The 23,382-nt window shown below is 42.8% G+C and overlaps 1 protein-coding gene across 5 annotated transcripts in view; it reads left to right on the top strand.

The window, feature by feature from the left end:
* Window positions 1-23,382, top strand: part of CTNND2 (catenin delta 2) — an 887,227-nt gene that overhangs the window by 521,261 nt on the left and 342,584 nt on the right. For all 5 annotated transcript variants that reach the window (XM_032415368.1, XM_032415365.1, XM_032415366.1 and 2 more), the window contains one exon: window positions 15,955-16,149. In XM_032415368.1, the coding sequence (XP_032271259.1) occupies window positions 15,955-16,149 (195 nt within the window). The remainder of the gene's footprint in view (window positions 1-15,954; window positions 16,150-23,382) is intronic.

The following is a 23,382-nucleotide window of genomic DNA, read 5'->3' as shown; positions in this document are numbered from 1 at the left end:
GCATCCTGCACCCAATGTCCCTCCCCTACTTCCACCAACAAAGTGATTGTTCTGTCAGCCATTTGGCCTCTAGAATTCTGGACCCTCATTTTACAAGCAGGACACTCAAATCCAAGTGGTCCCATGGAAGCCCACTGTCTCCAGGCATTCCCTCCAAGAGCACAGAGACTAAAATGTCTTCAGCAAAATTCCTCTGTCCTTGGTGACCTCTGCCTCCATCTTCCCAGAGCCCAAGATGCACAGAAATGGTGATCAGACATCCTTTATCTATGTCCATGCCAAACTCGCATCCAGGAGACTGTCATTGTAACATCCCATTACAGTAAGTTAGTGGCTGGGTCTGGAACTAAATGTTTGGAATGCTGGGTGGCCAAAAGGCCTACCTGATGTCTTTTGTGTTGATCCACAGAAACTAATACCTGCCCTTCCCTTCCTACCACACGGCAGCCTTGCTAGTTAAAATGGGGCAAACAGGTCTTTTTTGTACCTTTGTAGGAAAGTGAAAACTTTGTGTAGAATTCTGTCAAAGCCTTTCCAGTATCACTGACACTTATATGATTTCAATCATGCTTTAATTTAACTAGGAAAATATAAATTAAAAATATGAGAATGTGTCTTGGACAATGGTTCAAGATGGCATACTCTGTCCATGCATTTGCCTCCCCTCTGTCCAGATCCTCAGAAAAATAAAGTACAGAATTACAACGGGTGAGCCATGAAAGAGACAAGAACACAGAGGCCAGCAGATGGGTCTCATCAAAAACAAGCCATAAATTTTCTAGAAAGCAAAATAGATAGGAGTGATGAGCAATTAAAACATAGAATTTCCTCCCAAGAATCTGCTCTGTCAGCATGGCAGAGGTGGACTGGCAGTCTTCGGTGAATTCTTGGACAGGCTCAGTTGTCAGGGTTGAGCTGGGGTCTGGGGAGAGCGTGGGGCTAAAGACAGAGGGATTCATTGGAACTCAGTGCTTGACACAACTTCAAGTCAGCTTCTTCCTCCCACTCACATACCCTCTTGGCTACCAAGATGGCAACCCTGTGGCCCGTGCTTACTCCAAGGTGAAGAGCAGGAGTGGTCTCCTGAAGAAACTGGACAAGCCGAGAAAGTTAGACTCCGGTTTGGCTGCCAGTGGCCTGGACAAAATTTGTACCACACAGGCTGTGGGTGGTATGCTGGAACAGGGCTGGGCTGCCCTTCACCCTCTCATCCTCAAGGAAGAAGGCCAGCCCATATGCCCCACCCTCCCCGTCATAAATTCTAACTCAGGGTTATTTAGTGGGAAATACTTCCATTTATGTTGCAGTGGGAGAAACGAATGCCAGGTTTTTCTTTCTCAAATATGATAAATTAGTAGGGATTACTGAGGAATTGGGGAGAATTAGTGGCATGAAAAAAAAATAGAAAAATGAACTGTCTCTCAGAAGAAACACATAATTTACAGAATAAAAGAGATTAAAGGAAACAAGGAAAAACTTTAGAATCAGTACTGAGAAGGATTTAAGAAGATCTTGTGTTTATTAAATAAGAACTGCGTGATACATGAGAGGATCAAAGAACAAGAAAATCTTTATAGGCTGTAAAACTATCACTACCCAAATAAAAAATTTGATAGAACGAGTGGGAAGTAGTCAAGGAAATTGAGTACTCAGATGGTAGCCATATAGGGAAGGAGAGAGAAACTCTGAGAGTAATGCAATAATAATGCATACAAGATACATCCAAGAGATCTAACACATTTTCGGAGTCCAACAAAGAGAATGGAGGGAAGCAAGCTACCAAAGAAGTAATATGGCTACAATTCCTCAGAGCTGAGGGACTTGTACCTTTATAGGAAATGCCCCATGCTCGGAATAGGAGATTTCCCCATTCCGCACCATGAAATTTCAAAGCACCAACATAAAGACCCTCAGGCCACTGGAGATAAATAAAACAGATGCCTCCTGATTTGCAGTAGCAATACTGGGGGTGGGGGGTGGGGGAGAACAATCAGGTGATGTGCTCAAAGTTCTGGGGGAAAGTTATTTTTTTTTTTAAGATTTATTTATTTGACAGAGAGAGAGAGACAGCCAGAGAGGGAACACAAGCAGGGGGGAGTGGGAGAGGGAGTAGCAGGCTTCCCACGGAGCAAGGAGCCTGATGCAGGGCTCGATCCCAGGACCCTGAGGTCATGACCTGAGCCGAAGGCAGACGCTTAACGACTGAGCCACCCAGGTGCCCCGGGAAAGTTATTTTTAACCTAAAATCTATACCTAGCCAAATTATTCATATAAAGGCAGAATCAAATATTTTCAGTCTTGCTAGTTCTGATAAAATGGAATTCCTACACCCCCTTTCCTAGGTTACAGCACTCGGTGGATGTGTCCCAGGTGAATAAGGGCATAAAACAGGAAAACATGGTACCCAGGAAACAGTGTATACTGACCAGCAGGATGGTGCAGAGAAGTCTCAGGGGGAAAAAAGATACCTGGACAGTAAGCTAGCAAACAAAGAAAGGTGGGACCCACCACATAAATGGTGACAGACGTGAATGTTGGCCTAAGTCCCAAAGAGTCTCGGTAATTTTAATATCTAAGGGCTGAAGAAGTAAAAGAATGAGTTAAGAATAATGAGTTTAATTGTAGTTGAGGAAAAAAGAATTGTTCTTGCATTGCTTTGGGTTCCACAAATACAGAAGGCAATGTTTAAGAACATGGTTGAGGCCAGACAGATGAGGGTACATCTGTTATTGGTTGGTTCCATCAGTTACTTGCTCAGTTACCTTAGACGGGTGAGTTCTACTCAACAAGTCTTCACTGAGCACCTGTTCTGTGCTGGGTGTTCTTTTAGGTGGTGGACACATACCTGTAAACAATAGAGGCCAAAGCCCCTGTCCTCTTGGAGGTATGGTCTAATACGGGTAGGATATTCTATAGTAAGAAGAGCCGTGGGGAGGAAGAGTAGGGATGTCAGAGGGTGGGGCAGCCAGGAGACTCTCCTATTTCCATAGATAGGGTGTTTACTGAGCAAACATTTGAAGCAAGGAAGTAGGAAGCCATGTGCCTATCTGGGGAAGAATGACCCAGGCAGAGGGACCAGCCAGTGCAAAGACCCCGAGGTGAAATCATGCTTGGCCTGTGTGGGGAACAAAATGGGCCTTCTCTGAGATTGTGTATCCTGTAGTGGGGATAACAATACTGTGACAATTATACAAGACATTACAAAGATCATATAAGATGGAGATCCTTCCTATCCATTGTCTATTAGCATGCCCACCTTAAACGGGCTCAGTGAATTAGAACTATTGTTACCATGGAGAATCATGGCATCAACCAAGCTCTACTGGAATGCCAGATGTAAATAAGATGGAAGTGATAACTCCAGGGGTCTTGTTGGACTGGAAGGAGGATGGGAGTGACATTAGTTCCCAAGTGGCTTATAATACTATGTAGTTGTGATATGAGCTATGAGAGAGGCCCAAGGGCTGGATCATCCCAAAAGGGAAGGCACATCCAGATGGGAAGATCAAGAGTTTTTGGTGGAGGCAGCGTTTGAGGTTGAGGTTTGAGGTTGGGTTTAACAAAATGCTCTGGTGACAGGTGCAAACAGGAGAAGAGGCATATAGCTTGGGAGGGTCGGGTTCCATATGAGTTATGAATTAGCCGCCAAAGGGGTGCCATGAGTCCTAGTGGCTTTAAGGTCTAGCTAGGGGCACTGACGGTATGCTGATTGCACATTGTCCAGGGTCTGTTCTCCTGAATGCACTCTGAGCAGGTATGACCACATTGGGGAGGCACTGGGGAGCTAGTAACAGCTTTGCTGAGAAGGATTTCTTTATCCCACTTTTTAAAATAAAATTTTATTATTATTTTCAAAACTTTATTTATTTTTAAATTTTATTTATGTTATGTTAGTCACCATACAATACATCATTAGATTTTGGTGTTCCACGATTTATTGTTTTCGTATAACACCCAGTGCTCCATGCAGAACGTGCCCTCCTTAATACCCATCACCGGGCTAACCCATCCCCCGACCCCGCTCCCTCCAGAAGCCTCAGTTTGTTTCTCAGAGTCCACAGTCTCTCATGGTTCATCTCCCCATCCGATTCCCCCCCCCCAGTGTCCTCCATGCTATTCCTTATTTTCCACAAATAATTGAAACCATATGATAATTGACTTTCTCTGCTTGACTTACTTAGCATAATCTCCTCCAGTCCCATCCATGTTGATGTAAAAGTTGGGTATTCATCCTTTCTGATGGCTGAGTGATATTCCATTGTATATATGGACCTCATCTTCTTTATCCATTCATCTGTTGAAGGGCATCTCAGCTCTTTCCACAGAAAAAAACTTTATTTATTTATTTGAGAGAGAGAGAACCCGAGCAGAGGGAGGGCCAGAGGGAGAAGCAGGCTCCCTGCTCCATCCCAGGACCCTGAGATCATGACCTGAGCCAAAGGCAGACGCTTCACTGATTGAGTGAGGGCGTCCCTCACTTTTTTTTTTAAATAAGAGGTCATGAGACATTTTTTCAAAGCATAAATTCTTTGGAAGGCCCTGTAAGCTTCCTTTCGCTTGGGGTCAAGGATCCCAGAAGCCTGCACGTGAATATTTGAGACATTGCTTGGAGGTAGGGTGAGGGTGTGCAAGCAGTTTGAAAAGAAGTGGATTAAAATGGGACCAGTTCTGCTCCCCCCTCCGCCCCCTAAATGAACCTCACGGGCAATTCCCTTTCCCCTCTTTGAGAACCAGGGGTCATGTGCAGCCAGATGTTTTGCTGGTCCTGAACCCTGAGAATCCGTCTTGGTTCCTCAGTGCTGCAGATCGGAAAGGTGGCAAGTAGAAACAGGTGTTTACCGGGAAACTGCTTTTAGCTATAATATGCCATCAGGGAAGGAAATGACAGAATGCGAGGAAAGACGTGGAGATGCACACACACGGGAATTGGGTCTAGAAGCCAGACTACAGATGTACCATTCACTCTTGCGCTTCTGGGCTATTGGCCATGCCGACCGTGTTTTCCTGGCTGGGTCCCCAGCACTCAGCAGTGGGGAAAGCCTGGCTGATGTGCGACCCGGGGTGTGGGTTTCTCCTGCTCCTCAGGCAGGGCATTGGAGGTAAAATATTCCTGGGTTGGTTTTCATTGATTACTCCTTTTAGGTCACAGGTGTTGGTTAATTTGAGCAAACGGACATCTGTGCTCGCCACTCACTTTACATGTGAGCATCAACTCAGTGGTGATTGTTCACTGATAGCTTCATAAATATGATGCTTTTAAATATTTATTTTTGGGCACCTGGGTGGCTCAGTTGGTTAAGCGACTGCCTTCGGCTCAGGTCATGATCCTGGAGTCCCAGGATCGAGTCCCACATCGGGCTCCCTGTTCAGCAGGGAGTCTGCTTCTCCCTCTGACCCTCCTCCCCTCGTGCTCTCTCTCTCATTCTCTCTCTCTCTCTAATAAATAAATAAAAATCTTTAATAAAAAAATAAATAAATAAATATTTTTTTTTTAATCTAAGCAACAGGGATTATGTGGAGACCAACTATTTTAGTAGATGTACAAATAACCTTAAATAATTAATAACTTAAAATCTCTCAAAATGCAGTCAATTTGCAACCAAGGCTGCATCAGTATCCCTCCTGCCACTGTGTTTAACCAAGGTGCGTTTGTAGTTTTAAAAAATTTGCTATATATTTACTTCATATATATATGTTATAATACATACAATTTTTGATTATTGTGTTTTACATATTATAAATATGACAAAAATTACTATACATACACTTGTATATGTATGTATATATGTAATATGTATGTATGTATTTTATATATATATATAAAATTTTGCATTTCTTGTGGCATAACTAACATGAAATATCTGAAACCTCTAACGGCTAATCCCAAGTGGGTCTATATGTATTTATTGTGGTGCTGTGTATTGCCAAAGAACTGATTTTGATGCAAAGCAGAAAATATCTTGAATTATCTTGCAATCCAGGCAGAGCACTTGAATAGCAGGCCTATGGGCTCCCTGAAGGAACCTAATGAGACCCCTGCATATTTCAGAACTCCTCACCAAGCCTCTTCTAGTAGGTATTCGACAACTACATTTTTCAAGATTTTAGTTTTAAGTAATCTCTACACCCAACATGGGGCTCGAACTTACAACCCCAAGATCAAGAGCCGCATGCTCTACTGATAGAGCCAGCCAGGAACCCTTCAACAGATATTTACCACTGACCTCTGTAGAGCTAGTTACGGGTGCAAGTGTTACATCCCATTGATAACCGGAAGTCATCCTTAGCATAGAGAGAGAAACACAGAGAGATAGCAGGTTCTCCTCGGAATGAGTGAACCATTAAAAACTTACAAATAGCTGCCAGAAAGACTCGGTTCAATGCATATTGAACATCTGTAAGATAAAGTGTCTGCTTCCTCACCTCTGAGTTTCCCAGTTCTTTAGAAAGTGGCTTCCTGTATTTTTTTAGGTTGTGCTTGCAGCATTCACAGAGGCAGGGACAGCAGTCGTGGAATGTCACAGGCTTACCTACAGAGCTAGCAGTTCTTTGTGTGTAGTTCTAGAGAAGAGATCATAAAAAACAGATGATGCCTATTCTGTGGGGTCTGTATACTGAGGATCTGCCCAGGATCCTGCAGGTAGAGACGTGGCAGCAAAGGGAACCCAAAGAAAACCATTAATAATTTTGACTGAGTGGACTTTAGCGGTCCCTCAAATTTCGGCTTGCTATGTAAATATCTTCAAATAGATCTGATAGCATTGATTTCTCCTGTTGGGCTTCCTAGATGGTGCCTGGGCACACAGGGGCTATGCTGTCCAGAGGCCCCATGCTCCCACTGAACCTCAAACGATGTCTACATTTCCTGACTTCAGCCTTTGAGCTCCCCTAGAATGGACTGACAATGCAGTAAAGTCAAAATCTCCCTTACAAGATAAGCTTCCCTTTAATAATTGATGCAGAAAAGGGAAGTCTGTATACATTTCTCTTTAGAATGAAGAAAAGACACACACACACACACACACACACGGGTACTCACTCAGGTCTTACGCTTGGCTGCTTGGAAGCATAGAATACTACAGTCCCCTCCATGGCTGAGCCAATTAGTTGGTCATTGTTGACATGACCACAAACAGCCCCTGTCACCTTGACAGCCTTCTAGCAAATATGTAGTATTTGTTTTGCCCTGCACGAGTCAACACAGATCGATTTCTCTACTGGAAAAGCATCACCTACATCACTACCGAGCCATACGATTTGGTGGTTTAGTAGTAACTTCTTTGGATACAGAGAATGGATGAAAAATGGGGTGGGGGAGTTATAAGTATGCATAGGTCTCATCAGAGGTGCTTTATATGAGGGGATTAATGTTTTAATAAATGTAACTGGTATTCCAGTGATAATTATGCAGATATAATGTAGTTACTAGTTGGATTCTAAAACACACAAATACACTTATTAAAGCCTTTAACCAGAAAAGAATCAAGGAAAAATTTTAATCCTCCTCAAAACTGTTTATTACACAACATAATGTCTCTTCTCAGACTCTTTTTTTACATGCCAAATATTAGGTCGAGTAAAATGATGAAAATTTAATAAAGTGTTGATAGAAGGAATTTATAAAATGTAAATGTAGAGCATGAGTAATCTGTGAAGCAGTTTACTTGCATTCCCCCCCCACCGTAAATTATGTTGAAAATCAATGGTATCTTCTTCTGGAATTATCAATAGAGCCTCTCTGGGGGGTGTTAGTAAGATATATAAAGGAGTAGGAGAATGATACAGGGAGAATACATTTTAACTTTGCATTATAAAAGCTAAATAATTTCTGGAAAGGACTTTGTACAGCCTATCTATGGTATAACTAATACAATCTGATTAAAAAAAAAAAAGGCCTGTGTTTGAGATGCTGAGATGCAAAACATCTTAGTTCATGTATATTGCAAAATATTTAAACCACTTAGTGAAGAAAACTACTTAAGCCCGCTTTTGTCCGATAAAGCCTTTCTCCTTGTCTGTACATTGAGAATTCTGCCTGTGCCCTTCGATGGACACATACAGCAAAAAGTGAAAACTCAGCTTCAGTCCTGAAGACTTTTGGTCTTTTGAAGCCAAAGTTTGTCTGTCCTGCTTTGCATCTCCACAAAAAAAGATGGGCCAGGAGCACCTTGTTCTGGCTTCCTTCCATGGAAATATCCATAATTATCCATAGTAATTAGGTCCTGAAGCCAGACCACAGATGTACTATTCGTGTATTGCACTGATGGGGTATTGAGAAGCAGCTGTCGAGAAATAAAATGACACTCACTGAATTTTATCCGCCTTGTTGATAGAGAAGAGTATCTATGTGAATATGAGACTGGCCATTAAAAACTCTGGTAAGTGACTAATTAATAAAGCACCGAATCGTAGATTGCTCTGCATCACTAGTTAATTAGGACAATAGATAGTGGTGAGCCTGGCTCCTGGTCCGTTCCACCCAGAACACGGCTGCCAAAACCTGCTCTCAGGGCAGAGATGGGCTTAGACGCGAATTTTAAACAGGAGACCCCTCCTGGGTAAAATTAACATTCACAGATTAAACTTGTTTACAAGTTAATGTCAGAAGACTTTAATTACAAGTCTGAAGTCAAATTATGTCGCCCTTCTGTACAAAGATATTACAATTCACAGTTCACCCCTGCTAATTTTTTATCTGCTCTGTGTCAGCTGAGAAGGACGTGAGGTGTCCGGGTCGAGTGTTTCTGGGAGTCATTTTATCAGCTTCTTCGGGACTGTCTCTTATTTGGACGGTTGTGGTTACAGTGAAGTTATTTTCAGAAAGATTCCTAAGTGTTCACAGGATATGTGATTGTCACTGCAAGGACCCCAGCCTCACCTGATAGAAAGGCAACCTCCAGCCCCAGTGTCCCTTCCCAGAAATCACAGTGCATCCAACCCAAAGACATTTTCCGGAGACCGACAGCAGCGAGAGGAATGGGAGAGGCAGGAAATGCCCTGCAGTCTGTGCGTGTCCACAGTCTGTGAACTTGGAGGGGGGTATTTCCCAACAGGAGGTTAATTGCAGCGCAGTCCCACCTGCAACACCAACTGTCTTGTACTCCTTCTAGTCTCAAAGGTACTGCTGCCTTCCTGCAAAGGTCAGAAACTGCACCTTCCTCCAAGAGGAATTACTCCCTCCCACCACATTCAAGAATGGATATTTCTATGAATGTTTTAAATCTCCAGCCTTAGGTGTTCTGCTGAGAACCAGACCTTGACATGCACTCCTCAAGACCCCTAATCTGGCCCCAGATCTACCAGCCAGAGCTAGATCCCTTGTTAGAGACACCCGGGGAGTGTTTGAGCTCTTCTGTCCCCTGGGCCCATCCACTCAGGTCCTAATTCAGTAGTCTGGAGTGGATCCCCAGCCTCAGTACTGTTAAAAAGGCTTCCAGGTGAGCGCCACATATGTCCTCCCAGGGTTGAGAAGCCCCGAACTGAACCGTTGCATAGGAGTGCACTGTGGCAGTGCAGGGACCCTAGACCCCCGCTTCCGCAGAACCCGTCAGGAAGCCTAACAACAGCAGCAAACACATTCCAGTCCACCCAGATCCAAAACGTCTGCCTTCTACAGGAAAGATGGGTTTTTTCCCCTGGAAGCTAGCCTGCTCACAAAGGCTTTTACAGGTCCCTTAGTATCTGGGCCTTGGCCACCTAGAGCTTAGATCAGTCACTCTGCGGCAGTGCACGTGGGGAAGCCTGACCCCGAGGCCAAGGCAACCCGGGGCAGCCAGTACGATGCCCACATGTGGTGGGCAGCACAGCCACACTCGGAAGCCAGGTTCCGGGGTGCCCGCTGAGGCCCCATCAGCATCTGACTACACCTTCAGCCTGCACCTTTGCTAAGGCACTCGTGCTTGCTTCATAAGGCAGGGAGAATATAAGGAATCCATGTGTCTGTCTCCAGAAGGATGCCGAAGTTGAAGTCCTCTAGCCACCAAGATACGTGTCCGTAGCTAAACCAGTATGCCCTGGCTTCTCAAAGGATGGTCTGTGGACCAGCAACCCCAACATTGCCAGAGAACTTGTTAAAAATGCAGAACCTCAGGCCCTCCCCCACACCTGCTGAGTCAGAACTGAAATTTTAATCAGGGGACTCATGCCGATGGTGTTTGGAGAAGCCCTGAAATACATGGCTAGTTCATTTGGAGCTACTCTTTATCTACCCTGAAATAAATCAAAAGCCGATAACAAGGACAGGTGCCAAACCACCCTGTTTAGCTCGTGTGTTTCACTAGTACTGGTCCCATCTTAGACAAGTGTGTTTCCGCAGGCTCTTCTTTAACTTGGAGTTGGGTGTGAGTTTTGCCTTAGTACACCATCCTCTTCACGGCAGACGCAGAAGCCGCAACTGCAAATAAACAGAGAAACGGGCCATCCTAAGAATGCGAAGATATCAGACATTACTCATTACACCCCGTGACCACTGTCTCGCTACTCTCCATACACCTGCCTGTCACAAAAGGAATTGGACAAAAGAAGCCTGTTTTTCTCACATCTTGGGAAGAAATGCTCGTGGTTGGAGAGAAAATCCAAGAATGAGGGACACCTGCTATTATAGGGGACCAGATCCCATGGGCACATGTATTGCTGCTTCCTGGCCAAGTGATTTTCACTTTTAAGTTATTCTCCGTGTAAAGTATTGGAGTCTCAGTAGATTACAGTATTTGGTAAAAGGTGTGGTGAGGTTTCATAATTACATTAAGTTGTATTGGAAAGCTCATCATAGAGTGACAGGAACAAATCCTGTGTTTTGTACCTTGTCAGAGACTGCATGAGTGTTTAACTTATTTGTAATAGCAGCAAAGTTTCCATAATATATGAAAATCTAGGATTTATGAAGCCGATGAAACAGGAGGGCATTTTCCAAAGCTTTCCAAAACAGACTTTTCACAGAATCAACTTATATCATCAGATGGCCCTCTTACATTGAAATTATTAAGCTCCAATGCAGATTTTATCATTCATTTGTACAAATTAATACCCTCCCTTCCAAACGTCTGTCTGAAACATGGCTCATAGCCTATATAGGAAATGTGTTCATATATTTTAACATTTACAACAACTTAAGATAAGATGTCAAACTAATTCAGCGAATTAATGATCATTTGCAAATGAAATTTAGCACATGGACTTAACTCAAGATCCATAGGAAGTCCTTTGCGGGTCCTTTAAATACTTAAATTAACTTATGAATTAGCATAGAAGTAGGGAGTAAGTTTTGGAATTTTGATTTGAGTCAAAAGCAAAAACCAAGAATTAAACAAGTAAGTCTTTATTATGGCAAGGTATTCCTTAGATCAAAGGAATCTTTCAGCAGTTTACTTAGCACACACTTATGATACGGTACTGTTAACCAAAATTGCTTTTTATTTCTAAAAGTGCTTATTTGTTGGTATCATTTTTCCCTCTTGAGTTTCATAATGAGAAATATCAAGCCAGAATTTTTAAGAGGTTCAAAATCCACAGAATAGCTCTTCCAAGGCCATAAACTCAGGGAGCACAGTGTTTCTACCTGCATGGGCCAAGCCCCCTGGTCACGTTGCTCAGGGGTGTCAGTGTATCAGCAGGGATCAGACTCCCGAAATCAGTATTTGGTGAAGGAAAAGGTACAATGGGAATTTGCGAGGGGAAAATCTGTTCCCATTCCAGAAACCACTGTTCTCTTTGGAAGTTCTATTCTGCCCTTCCGAGATGTAGTTTCACTAAGAAACATTGATGTATGAACTAGAGTCACAATTTTTAAGAAATCTGAATGCCAGAGATTTTACTTTGGACTTTTCTTCATAGCACAGGAAGTTCATAGCTCTTCTTCTGAACACAGTTCTTTATGTCAGAAATGAAAACACTTGTCTCGGCCTCCTGTTCACACGCACATTGAGTCAGCTTTCTCCGGCCAACTGACCTTTGCGTCATTTAGGTCTTCATTTTCTCCTTCCACTTCTTTGCCGGTGAGCATCTGAAGCTGGCTCCCGGATTTGAAGAGAACAGATCGATGGCAGTATGTCCTTAAGAACCTAGTATTAATATAGCCAAATGAAAACACACAGATATTTATTTCTTTGCAAAAGCAAGTGAATTCACATTAAAGGGGCATAAATTAGATAGTATAGAAATAAAAGAACACAAATGGATCCCAATGAAAACCAGAATGAACTTCTTCCATTCTGTCTGCTAAAGTAATCAGCATAATGTGGTAGTAAATTATATTATTTGAAGAAAGCAAGAAATGACAAATTGAATGTTGCAACACATTAGCTATTTATCTCTTTCTTTTAAACATGCCTATCTCCTGTCTCCCTATTTTATCTCAAACAGGGGTCTCTCAGTGTGATCTCTGCAGTTAGAATCACAAGGTGAGATGTTGCCTGTTAAACACACATTGCTTCTCCCTGCTCAGATGGATCAAGTCTGAATCTTTTGGGGTTGTGTCCAGGAATCAGCCTTTCAAAGAGTTTTCCCCAGATTCTTGGGAAAACAAATGAAGATTTGAGAATAATCGTGTTCTAAGGAATGAAAATTCAAAGGCTGTGTGTGTGTGTGTGTGTGTGTGTGTGTGTGTGTGTGTGTTTAAAATTTGGGCTGAATCTTCGGTTTGCAGCTCTCATGAGCTTCTTAGGTGTGATCTTCCATTGAATATTCTAACTCCCATTGATAAAAATGTTGTTGCTGGGATTGTGAAATTTTGAGTTAAAAAGAAAATCTGTTCAGTTCTTACAACCAGTTGTCATCCAAACTCATAAAGGGTCCATACACTAACTGTGTTTCTTTTTAAAGACAATATGGATTAAGTAGGTACTAATAAAATCACTTCTATAAATATCATGAAATGAATCTCCTACAGAGGGCCTTTGCTCGTACTGCTGGTTCCCTCTGAGAAACACGTGGATCTTCCTCCAGTATGGCTCTTTCTCTGGCCTTGTGAAGTTTTCTGCCGAAATGCCAGATAAGCAAAAAGAACTTCCTTCATCACCTTTTCAAAACAGTATTCCCCCACCGGCACTTTGTCTGCTCTCCCCTTACCCTACTTCACTTTTCTTCAGTACCTTTATCTTTGTACTTACTTGAATGGGATGACTTATTTTCAAGGCCAGGGAACTCATTTGTTTTAAGCACCCTGGTGTCCTCAACTTCTTGAAGTTGCCCACACACCCAGCAAATATGTGTTGAATGGATGAATCTGTTGATTAGTAAGGACTAACTGGTGCATAGAAACAACACATATAAAATTCAGCATGTAGAAATTTATTTGCACATAAGTCTAGAAGTGATAAATGTTTCATATTGCTGGTCAGAATGAAAACAGTGCCTGCCGGACTCTGACCCAAGGAAGGTGTGGTGTGGAGGAATGAGACAAGCCCTTTCAGCTTCGTGATCATCCCCCGTGTCAAGGCTCCCTGCAGATCTGTTGCTGGCTTCCTCCTGGATTAGCAAATGTTTGTTAGCTTTAATTTGCAGGTTTAATTTATGCTATATCCCTTTCTAAAAAGGATCGCACCTCTTCTTGGACATTTCCATCTTTCTTTCCCTTTTGGACTTCATTCCTGCAATCTTTGCAATCATCCATTAAAGAGCAACACTAAGGTAGACTTTAAGATTCTTGCTCCTTGCCTAGGACCCTTGGTCATTAATGTCTGGTTCATAGTGCTAGTAAAGATTCCTCATGTACAGTTAATGCTTGTAATAGAAGATTTTCACACGGCCTTCAGATCATGTCACCCTTCAGAAGATCATCGGGTCCTCCTGTTGCTTGTTTTGGGTGTTTTTAGAGACTTAGGGTCGAGGAATGGTGATAAAGTTACAACTCTAAATCTACCAGGGATGGATAACTCTCATTTAACTCTATAAGATTTGGATATAATGACTGTCTCCTTGCTTTTACACTTGTAAGTCTTTGGCAATATTATCAAAGCCTCCAGAAGAAGGAAGAATTGACAGCAGGAACTCAAGGCATACCGTACTTAAATATATTCCTGGAAAATATGAACATGAGATAATATTCAGTGTGATGTTGGCATTTGATAAATCAGATGCAATGAACCTAATTATGCAAAACAGTTATTTTGAATCTATCATTCATCTGAATGCTGTATAAATCAGAACTTATTTAATTACTAGGAAAGGGAAGTAAGGAACTTGCTTGCTCTATTCCTTCCCTTTCCTCAAAACATTCAGTAATTTTTATTAACACTGAATTCATAGAATTCCCAATGACTGTCTCAGTCATTCAGAGGTGCTCTGTTTATTTAAATTGAAAACAACCTGTGAGAAATATATCAGTAAAATGGATTTATCTGCCAGCAATTTCAGAACTTTCGAATGGGCTTTTCCTCAGAGATTCTAGGTGAGAGTGTTAAAATCCTTGGGGTCACATGATCCTGAAGAAGCAGGGCAGTCACTGAGCATTGAAGAATTTAGCTCTAGCACGACCACCAGAGAAAGCCTTGAACCAGCAGACAGAGAGAGAGCTACCCGCAAACACCACCAAAATCAAGTTATTCCAAAGGCTTGTTGCTTTAGACTGGAATGGAGAGCTCCAAATTCGGGCCATTCAGAGACAGCTGACAGTTAAATCCCAACATGCCCTGTGAGTCTCAGCTTTGAAGCTTAGCTGAAGGGTCTCTCCTAGCATCAGCTATTCGCAGCATTGGGTTCTTGTGTGTGTTCTCCACTCACCATCGTTAGAAAACCATCTCTCCTTGCTGGTCCCTCGGTGTCCTCCACCCCAGCTGCCTTGGTGCAGGTGATTCTCCTGGCACTTCGGCTCCTGTGATTCTAACCGTACCTCATGTGAAATACTGCTTCTCAATCAACGTCGTCTTGTCTGTGTATCAGGCCAGCCTCTTAGCCCTCACAGAATGCTCTTTGCTCATGTCGGCAGAGGCTTCCTGGTCCACAGCATTGCTTCGAAGCAACACCTCTCCCCATACAATGCAACAAAATGACACAAATAAGGATTCACAAATACTACCAGGCGGGGGATGCGTAGCCTCAGCTTACAAATTAAACCAGCTAGTGACGGCCATTTGTACCTTTTTCAGAGGAGGGTAAACTGAGTGCCCGTGCTTCAATTTGGAGGAGGGTAAGAGTAAAAGAAAATGTGACTTGAACTTCTGTTTAAAATCTGTGTATCTCGGGGATTTAGGCCATTGGAAGTCCAAACATTTCAGTTCATTCATTGTCCAGAAAGAAACTGCTGACAAGAAGGAATTCTGCTTGGGCGCCTGGGTGGCTCAGTTGGTTAAGTGACTGCCTTCGGCTCAGGTCATGATCCTGGAGTCCCTGGATCGAGTCCCGCATCAGGCTCCCTGCTCAGCAAGGAACCTGCTTCTCCCTCTGACCCTCCCCCCTCTCATGTGCTCTCTCTCTCTCATTCTCTCTGTCTCAAATAAATAAATAAAATCTTTAAAAAAAAAAAAAAAAGAAGAAGGAATTCTGCTTCACTTTTCAGGAACAACATCAAGATGGCTTGCCATCATGGTTTATTCATTTGCTCATCATTTTAAATAATCATTTCTGTTGCAAACTTTAAGGTGCAAGGACTCTGGGATAATAAGAGGTTTTTAGGTCTGACTTGTCTGCCCAATTCCTTTAGTGAGGAAGCCAGCCACGTTCGTTAGGCCGAGAAAAACGATGTCTCACTGGCCCTGTGCTGGGTGGATTTATCTCAGAATCATTATCGTCCTTATAGGGAGATCAGGTCTGGGAGCCGAGCAAGGCAGCTGGGTGATGCCGATAAGCCGATTAGCTCGACATATTGCTGCCATTTCATGTTATTCATTTGATTTTCTGCAGATTTCAACATTTCTGGGCAAAAAAACCACAAAAAAACAAATTCAAATATGGCTTTGATAAAGCAAGTTCTGTGTGGATGTCGATGGGGGCTCAATGTCGCCTGTTAATTTCTTTCAGCTGGGTCCCGGGCCTCGTACAGCAGCCAGCACGGCCACCTGGGCCCGGAGCTGCGGGCTCTGCAGTCCCCAGAGCACCACATCGACCCCATCTATGAGGACCGTGTCTATCAGAAGCCCCCTATGAGGAGTCTCAGCCAGAGCCAGGGGGACCCTCTGCCGCCAGCACACACGGGCACTTACCGCACGAGCACAGGTGTGTATTCAGGACGCCCCTCGGTGGCCTGTCCATGGTGGGGGGGTGTGGTCGGGGCCCCGTGAAAGGTCTGTGTGTGTGTCCGTCCGTGTCCGTGTCATCTCTGCTCACGAGCCTTATGACCTGCTTCTATCATTAACGTCTGTGATGGTAATGAGAGAAACCAAGTACGACTCGTTTAGCTACCTGAGGATATTTTAAATGGAAGAAGTTTAATGGGGGTTGTAAGCTTATGTTGTCTAACAGGCAAACTGAAAGAAGGAGTGCTAATTTTTTGTATGTCATCATTCACATATTTAATGAATATAAGTACTCCCAACAAAGCACTGTTATTATACAGGACATAAAAGGCATGTGCCTAATGCAGGTAAGTGTTCTTTAATGATAGCCTACCTATTTGGCAAGCTTGGGGAAAATGAAGCATATCTTGTAGGGCAAACTGAGAATTTACTTCATAGACACTATCAGGCTGAATCAGATGAAATTATTATTTAAAGGTCGAATATCGACAGTTGCATACGATTCAATCAACCGCAGGACTCACCTGGGTTAAATATATATTTTTAATTGAACACAGCCACAGGCTGCACGAAGAAGGCAAGTGTTTTCCAGAATATGTAGCCATTTGCAAAATAACTGGTCAAATGTCATGATTAAATGTGCTAGAGAGCATTCATCTAACTACAAAATTGATATAATTAAGATGTTGAGAACTACACTTATTATAAAGCCTCCCATTGCTAAGTAAACTTAGAAAATATGATGCTGATGGTTTGCACACAGCAAAGCTCTGTCCCTCACTTCAAATGACCCGTGTTACCCTCGAACAGAGCCTCAGGCGTGGGAAAACTGAATCTCTAGTCCAGAACTTGGCACACGCCTCCCTGCATCTTCAGACCATGGTAACTTCCAGTTACCACGAAGTAGAGCATAGCAATTTTGTTAACTGCATTATGATACTAAATTACACGTTTTGAAATCCAGGCCAGCAAAGTTGCTTTTATGGTTGATTATTGATATGTACATTTCAGTATTTTACTGCATCATAAGAAGAAAGGCACAAAATGCTTTCCTTTATTTTTGACATCATAAATGCCATCCAATGTTAATAATACATATCTTGGTTCAGACGCAAAAGAATACCCATTTATTCTTCTGCCAGAATTCTCTCATCACCGGCCTGCTAGAAACCACTCCTGTCTGAGGTTGGGCTATTTTAACGTCGAGTTGGCCACGTACTCCTAACTAAGATAGTTTTATTTCCACACACCCCTTATAAGAGACAAAGATAACCTCAGTGATGTTCAGTATGTAATTTGCATAAAAACTGACAACAAAAAGGGTTATATTGATTCTCTGTCCTGTATTCGTAGCCTCTTAGAACTGTCTTTTGTTAATAAGCTTCTGGGGGTTTTGTAAAAATTTATCTACACTAAGAAAAAAATACTTCATTCTTCTATGTCAGGTTAAAGACAGGGGAAGATGTTCACACTTTAAAAACCAATTAAAACAAAAACAAAACAAAACTGGTGTTTTCTCTAAGCCCGGGGTCTGCAAACTCTAGCTATGGGCCAAATCCAGCTCGCCACCTATTTGAATACTGCTCATGAGCTAAAAATAATTATTACATTTTTAAATGGTTTATAGATAAAAGATGGAGAATATTTTATATGTAGAAGTTATGTGAAATGCAAATTTTGGGGTCTGTAAATAAAGTTCCTGGAATCCAGGCACACCCATTCGTCCCCGTATCATTTCTAGCTGCTTCGGGGCTATAGCAGCTGAAGAGTAGTTGTAGCAGAGACCGTAGGGTTGGTAAAGCTGACAGTGTTTACTTTCTGGCCCTTTCTGGAAAAGTTTGCCGACCCCTGCCCTAAGCCATCAGCGGACCGCCATGCCGAATGAAAGAACACGGGGTTCGTCCTTCCTATGAGGGAAGGCAGCAGCGTTCTCTAAGTGCATCAGAGAAGAAGAACTCTTTGCCTGGGTTTTCTCAGTAACAGTACCCTCTGCCCTGGCAGAGAGCTGCTGAGGTTGCGACATCCGGATGTCCAAGACCCCATCCCAGCCTGCCCTTTTGAACTTGAGGCACTTTTGAGGAAATCTGCTGATTTATGCAATAATATGGAAATTTCCAGATGTGCATGGATGGTCTCATGGGATGACAGGTGGGGAGAAACCACCTCTCTCCAACCCCTAAGTATGAAGCCACAGGTTCTCTCTCCCCTGTACCTGCTCAGGTTACTCCCTGTTTCTACACTTAATTTATTTTATTTCAAATCCTGACACTTCCTTAGCTAACCCTGCAATCCCAGGAACTGTCTCTGTCAGAACCCACATGTTCGAAAAAATGCCTTTAAAATGGGTATATATCCTTTCCTTATAAATTATGTATGTATTAGACAATATTATTAAATTATATTTAGTAAAAGTCAGAATTAGAAATTAATAACAAGGAACATTCTAAGATTGCTTTCCCATATTCGGGAGGTCCTTTTCCGCATCCCGTGTTGTGGGCTTCCAGGGCCAGAGCCAACACCTCAGTTTCTTGGGAGGAAAGGACAGGTTCTATAGGGCCTGTTAGACTTGAAGTATTAAGGGCCACTGACTTCCGGCTCCTATCCGTGGCTGAGGTGGTTTGAGCAACCAGTCTCATGTCTCAGCCCTTGGGTAACAGGACACTGGCTGGAGTTCCTTCAGTTTGACCCCTCAGGCACTTCCAGATGATACTTCAAGGAGAGTAAGCCAAGGGGATTGAAGGCCAGTTGCTCTTGTTCAAGGAGTCAACACTCAGGAATGAAGACAAAAGGACTTGCCTAAAAAATTAGGGAATTACAAGATGGTGCCATAGTATCGAGCAGGTGAGATAGGAAGACGAAAGCATGTAGCATGGCTTTTGTTCCAAATTCTTTGAATGCATTTACAGATTGTCAGAACCCCACCTTAAAGGAGGTACTGATAGGATGCTCACTTTCCAGAATACTGAGGCACAAAGATGTTGAGTCATCTTCGCAAGGTCACACAAGTTGTGTGGAGCCAATCTTCAAACCTTCACACACAGGCAGTCCTGCCCTGGATCCTGGGCTCTTAACAGACATCTTGGTTGAAACTATTTGTTAAAGTCATCATTTGAAAAGAAAATAAATACCCATCCATGTTCATCGTGGATTTTGTATCCTGTCAATCAAATAGTATCTGTTGAAGACTCACCATGTGCTAGATGCACTGGCAGATCCAAAGATCCTTCTATCTACTCCTTGTCCTCAAACACATTCAGTCTCCTTTCATAATAGGACATGAACATATGGAAAATTAACTGGCAATGGAAGGTAACATCTTAAGGGTTAGAACATTTCAGATAAAGCTGAAGACAAAGTATGAATAAAAACACTAAACAACACATAGTATCTTTTCATTCCCAGATAACCTGTAACCCCTGATTGTGCCATACGTAATCCCCCCACCCCCTACCCTGGCCCAAGGCCACCTTCCTCTGTTATTCGGCAAGAAGTAGAGGCTTGGCAGGTGCGTGTTCTTCATCCACATCCGCTCTTGGTCACTCAGTGCTGGAGCTATGCTCCCTGCCTGCTCTGGTTTCTGGGCACTGCTCTCGGCTCTATGGCCACTCTCCTCTCCCTGCCCTGCTTGGCCCTCTGCTGACCCTTTCCCTGCGTCTCCCTTACCCCAAACACCACGAAGGCTGTCCTGAGTAATAGACTGTTCTAGAGCTGAAGGATACACAGGGAGATGACTGCATGGAGACGATCAGGACCCAGCTGTAGACACTGAGGCTGAGACCTGTTAAAGCTTCCTAAACTTCCCCGCCAAAGGGGGTCGGGGGATGCCTTCATTGACTTTTCCCCTCAGACTTCAGCTTACCACCATCCTCATCCATTCTCCTCTCTGCCTGCCTTCTCTGTGTCTCCTTGGCTGCCACAGTAGCCACTCACCCCTGTTACTTACTGGAAAGACTGATTTAAATCTCAGACATCAACTCAGATGAGGACCACGATCCTTTCGGCATGCAAAAGGTCCTCTAGGCTTTCTCAAACCAAAAAGCTACCTAACCATACTTATACACACGTATTTATGTACATGTTAGGGAATCAGGGTGCTAAAATCCTACTTCTCCCCTCTCTCCTGCTCCAGGCTGTGGAAGGTGAGACATACAAACAAGGTCACTACTCAGCACTGGAAATCAGTAGGATTTCATTCCGCTGAGCAGGCACTCTGTCGCCCAGGGCTGGGCCAGGGACCATGGTCTGAAGAGGGTCTTCTGCCCCCTTCCCACACACTGACATTTCATGTTCCTGCACCCCAGCCTTTGTCAGACAAGAACCACAGACCTTTCCCCCCCCACCCAGTTCCAACAGAAGGGAGCAGGCTCTGAGGATGGCCCATTGGCCTTCCTGGGTCCAGATATGCTCTTAGTAGGAAGGCAGAGGGCAAATAGAACACCGCATGCCCGAGGACAGGATTGAGAGAGAAGCCAGCACTGTGGCCCTGGAGACCTAGCAGCCTCAGAGGAGGTAAAAGGGTCACTTCCTGAATCAGCAGTGGTGTCTGCTCCCCAGGGCTCCCCAGAGAGTATCCCCTTGCCAGACACGACCGCCACTCATTTCTTGTGCAGCCAGAAAATGAGGGAGGGGGGCCACCATCAGTGTTCCTTCCGTGTGCAGGGAGGCGGCATTGTGTGAACTCCAGCAGAAAAGGCAGGCCAGTGAGTCCGATGGTGGCACGACTATCCCCACCTGCTTTTACGGGACATCCACCCAACGTCTGAAGCTTTACTTTCTTGCGTGATGAAAATTTAAAGAGGCACACTTTTAACTTGGATGTCTGTTTAAATAAAACATACCTTTCATCTGGGATAAGGCTTGTCAAAACCAGAGCTTATATAATAAGAGGAACAGCCAGACAAGGAATATGGGATCTTCATGGGTTTGCTGATGGTGAAGTCTATTAAGCAGAAACTAAGTAACACGAATTTTTATTTCAAACTCAAACATACCGATAACTGTCAACTTAGGAGTCACGTGATCAACACAAATGCTTGACTCTGACACTTCCCCCCACCCCAAAAAAAACATCTTTCTAACCTAATAGAAATGGCCAGTGTCTGCTATACTGATAGTCACATGAATTCACTTTGGGATAAATGGGTTTTTAAGTGAGTGGAGAACACAAGCTTTCTGTGATGAACGTGTCAGCTTGTAAGAAAGAATGAATTATCAAAGGTAGGTTGCAAGGAGAAAATCTGCTAAATATCTTTGAGGTTGACAAATACTGCAACAGAAAAAGGAAAAAAAGTGATGAAAATATTTGCCCATGTGGAGAAAGTATTTTTAAAAAACTGAATTCTCTGCAGTACTAGCCAGTGCTTAATAAGGTTATAGAGGCATTTCATAGAACCTTCATATTCATAAAATTTTACTACTATTATTCAATAACATATAAATAACATTTTCAATTAAAATCATCATTTGAGTCCACAAAAACGTGGAATATTAGCATTTATTACTTCTTAAATGCTGTTACTTCAAACTGTAAAAATGATTGCTTCCCATTAGAGCAAGTCAAATTAGATCTTCCATAACCTCTTGTTTTGTTTTGTTTTTTAACTTTTTTAAGTCTAGAAAGTCAGGGGCACATTATTACCCAGTTGGAAATTTTTAATGAACCCAATGATAAGTATCATCTTAAAACTGAGAAGAGCTTCCAGATGCTTCCTTGTGTCAAGTCACCTAAAGCGGTGTAAATAAAAAGTGTAATTGAACTGAGCTGAGGGAGGACAGCAGGTCTGCCAGTAGGAACCGTTCATTGGCAAAATCCAGAACCATCAACATCCAAACCAATAATAATGATTCTGTTACTACTAAAAATCCTGCAGTTCCTCTCCCCACAAAGGTAATAATAGATGAAGTTAAACGATTATGTTAATAATGAGCTCTGAGTAACATATAGAAGTGTTGAATCACTATATTGTACACCTGAAACCCATGTAACACTGTATGTGAACTCTACTGGAATTAAAATGAAAACAGAAAGATTACGTTAAATTTACCCTGGCATATTTTCCCACTGAGTTTAGCATGGATCAGCCCGTGCAGAGTGCAGAAAATTGGAAGATCTTTGCAATTCAATTCTAGATAATAATACTGCTGGGAATATAGTGGATTGAGTGCCAAAGGTGCCTCATTCCTAAAATAACAGAGTCCAACTCTCTTTAAGAGAGTTCATGGCCAAGTTCTTGGACTTGTTGTCACCTAAGCCATCTTTACTTTCTGAGCTTGCAGAGGAAGTATTGCTTAATTAGCTTATTGTGTGCTTATTTTGTATTTATATAACAGGTATAAATGTAATTTGTTTTCATATTTCTGTATATACAAATATACAGAAAAGCAAAGATAAGTAATACAAAAACAAAAATAAGTGTTTTTTCTTTTTGGTTGAACCCTATCTTATATCCCCCCTCAAGTTTCTTCATGTGCCAGATTCTTATATTTTATTCTGTTCTCTTTTTTTGATTGTCAATAAAGAATGGATGTAACCATCCATCATCATCAAAGTAGAATGCCTGATTTATTAAAAAGGATCCCTCTTCCCCTCTTTCAAGCAAATACAACACATAAAACATCTCCCCCGCCCTTTGTACAGTAGACCTTTATTTGTGTAGCTCTAAAGAAAACAGATAATTTCGTGAACAGCATAGATGTCAGGTGAAGTATCAAGTCAGCTGCTGAAGAGGCTGCTTTTAGAATCTCCCCAAAGAGACCAGCAGCACGGTTCGTTGAGCTCTAAGAGCTTATTGAGTGGAGAAGGGGCTGTTTGCGGAGCAGCTGAGGAGAGATGGGGGGGTGTTTAAGGAGCTGAGGAAGCACCTTCCACCTCAGTTTTCCATGGGAAGATTCCGTGGAATAGAGCCATCCTGTAACATGGGTGATGTGGTCAGCTGAGCTCTAAGAGAAAATGTGTAACCAGATAGAAGTTCAGGAGACATCCTGTTAAAGGGAAGTCTTTAATAATGTGGCCAGTATCCGCTTATCCATACTGATGGGCAGCCATGGTTTGCATGAGCCACACGGAGGGCACAATGGGAGAATTTAATGTATAATGTTAAGTCATTTTCCTGTGCCACACTTAAAAAATATAAGGCATTGCCTTGTTATTTTACTGATGGCTAGTCTGAGATCTGTTTAGATTCTCACACGTTTTCTCTTTTGTTGTTGTTTA

The sequence above is a fragment of the Phoca vitulina genome, unplaced genomic scaffold (assembly GCF_004348235.1).
Source record: "Phoca vitulina isolate PV1807 unplaced genomic scaffold, GSC_HSeal_1.0 scaffold17, whole genome shotgun sequence".
NCBI classification, from domain to species: domain Eukaryota; kingdom Metazoa; phylum Chordata; class Mammalia; order Carnivora; family Phocidae; genus Phoca; species Phoca vitulina.
This window is presented reverse-complemented; position numbering and strand designations above follow the sequence as displayed.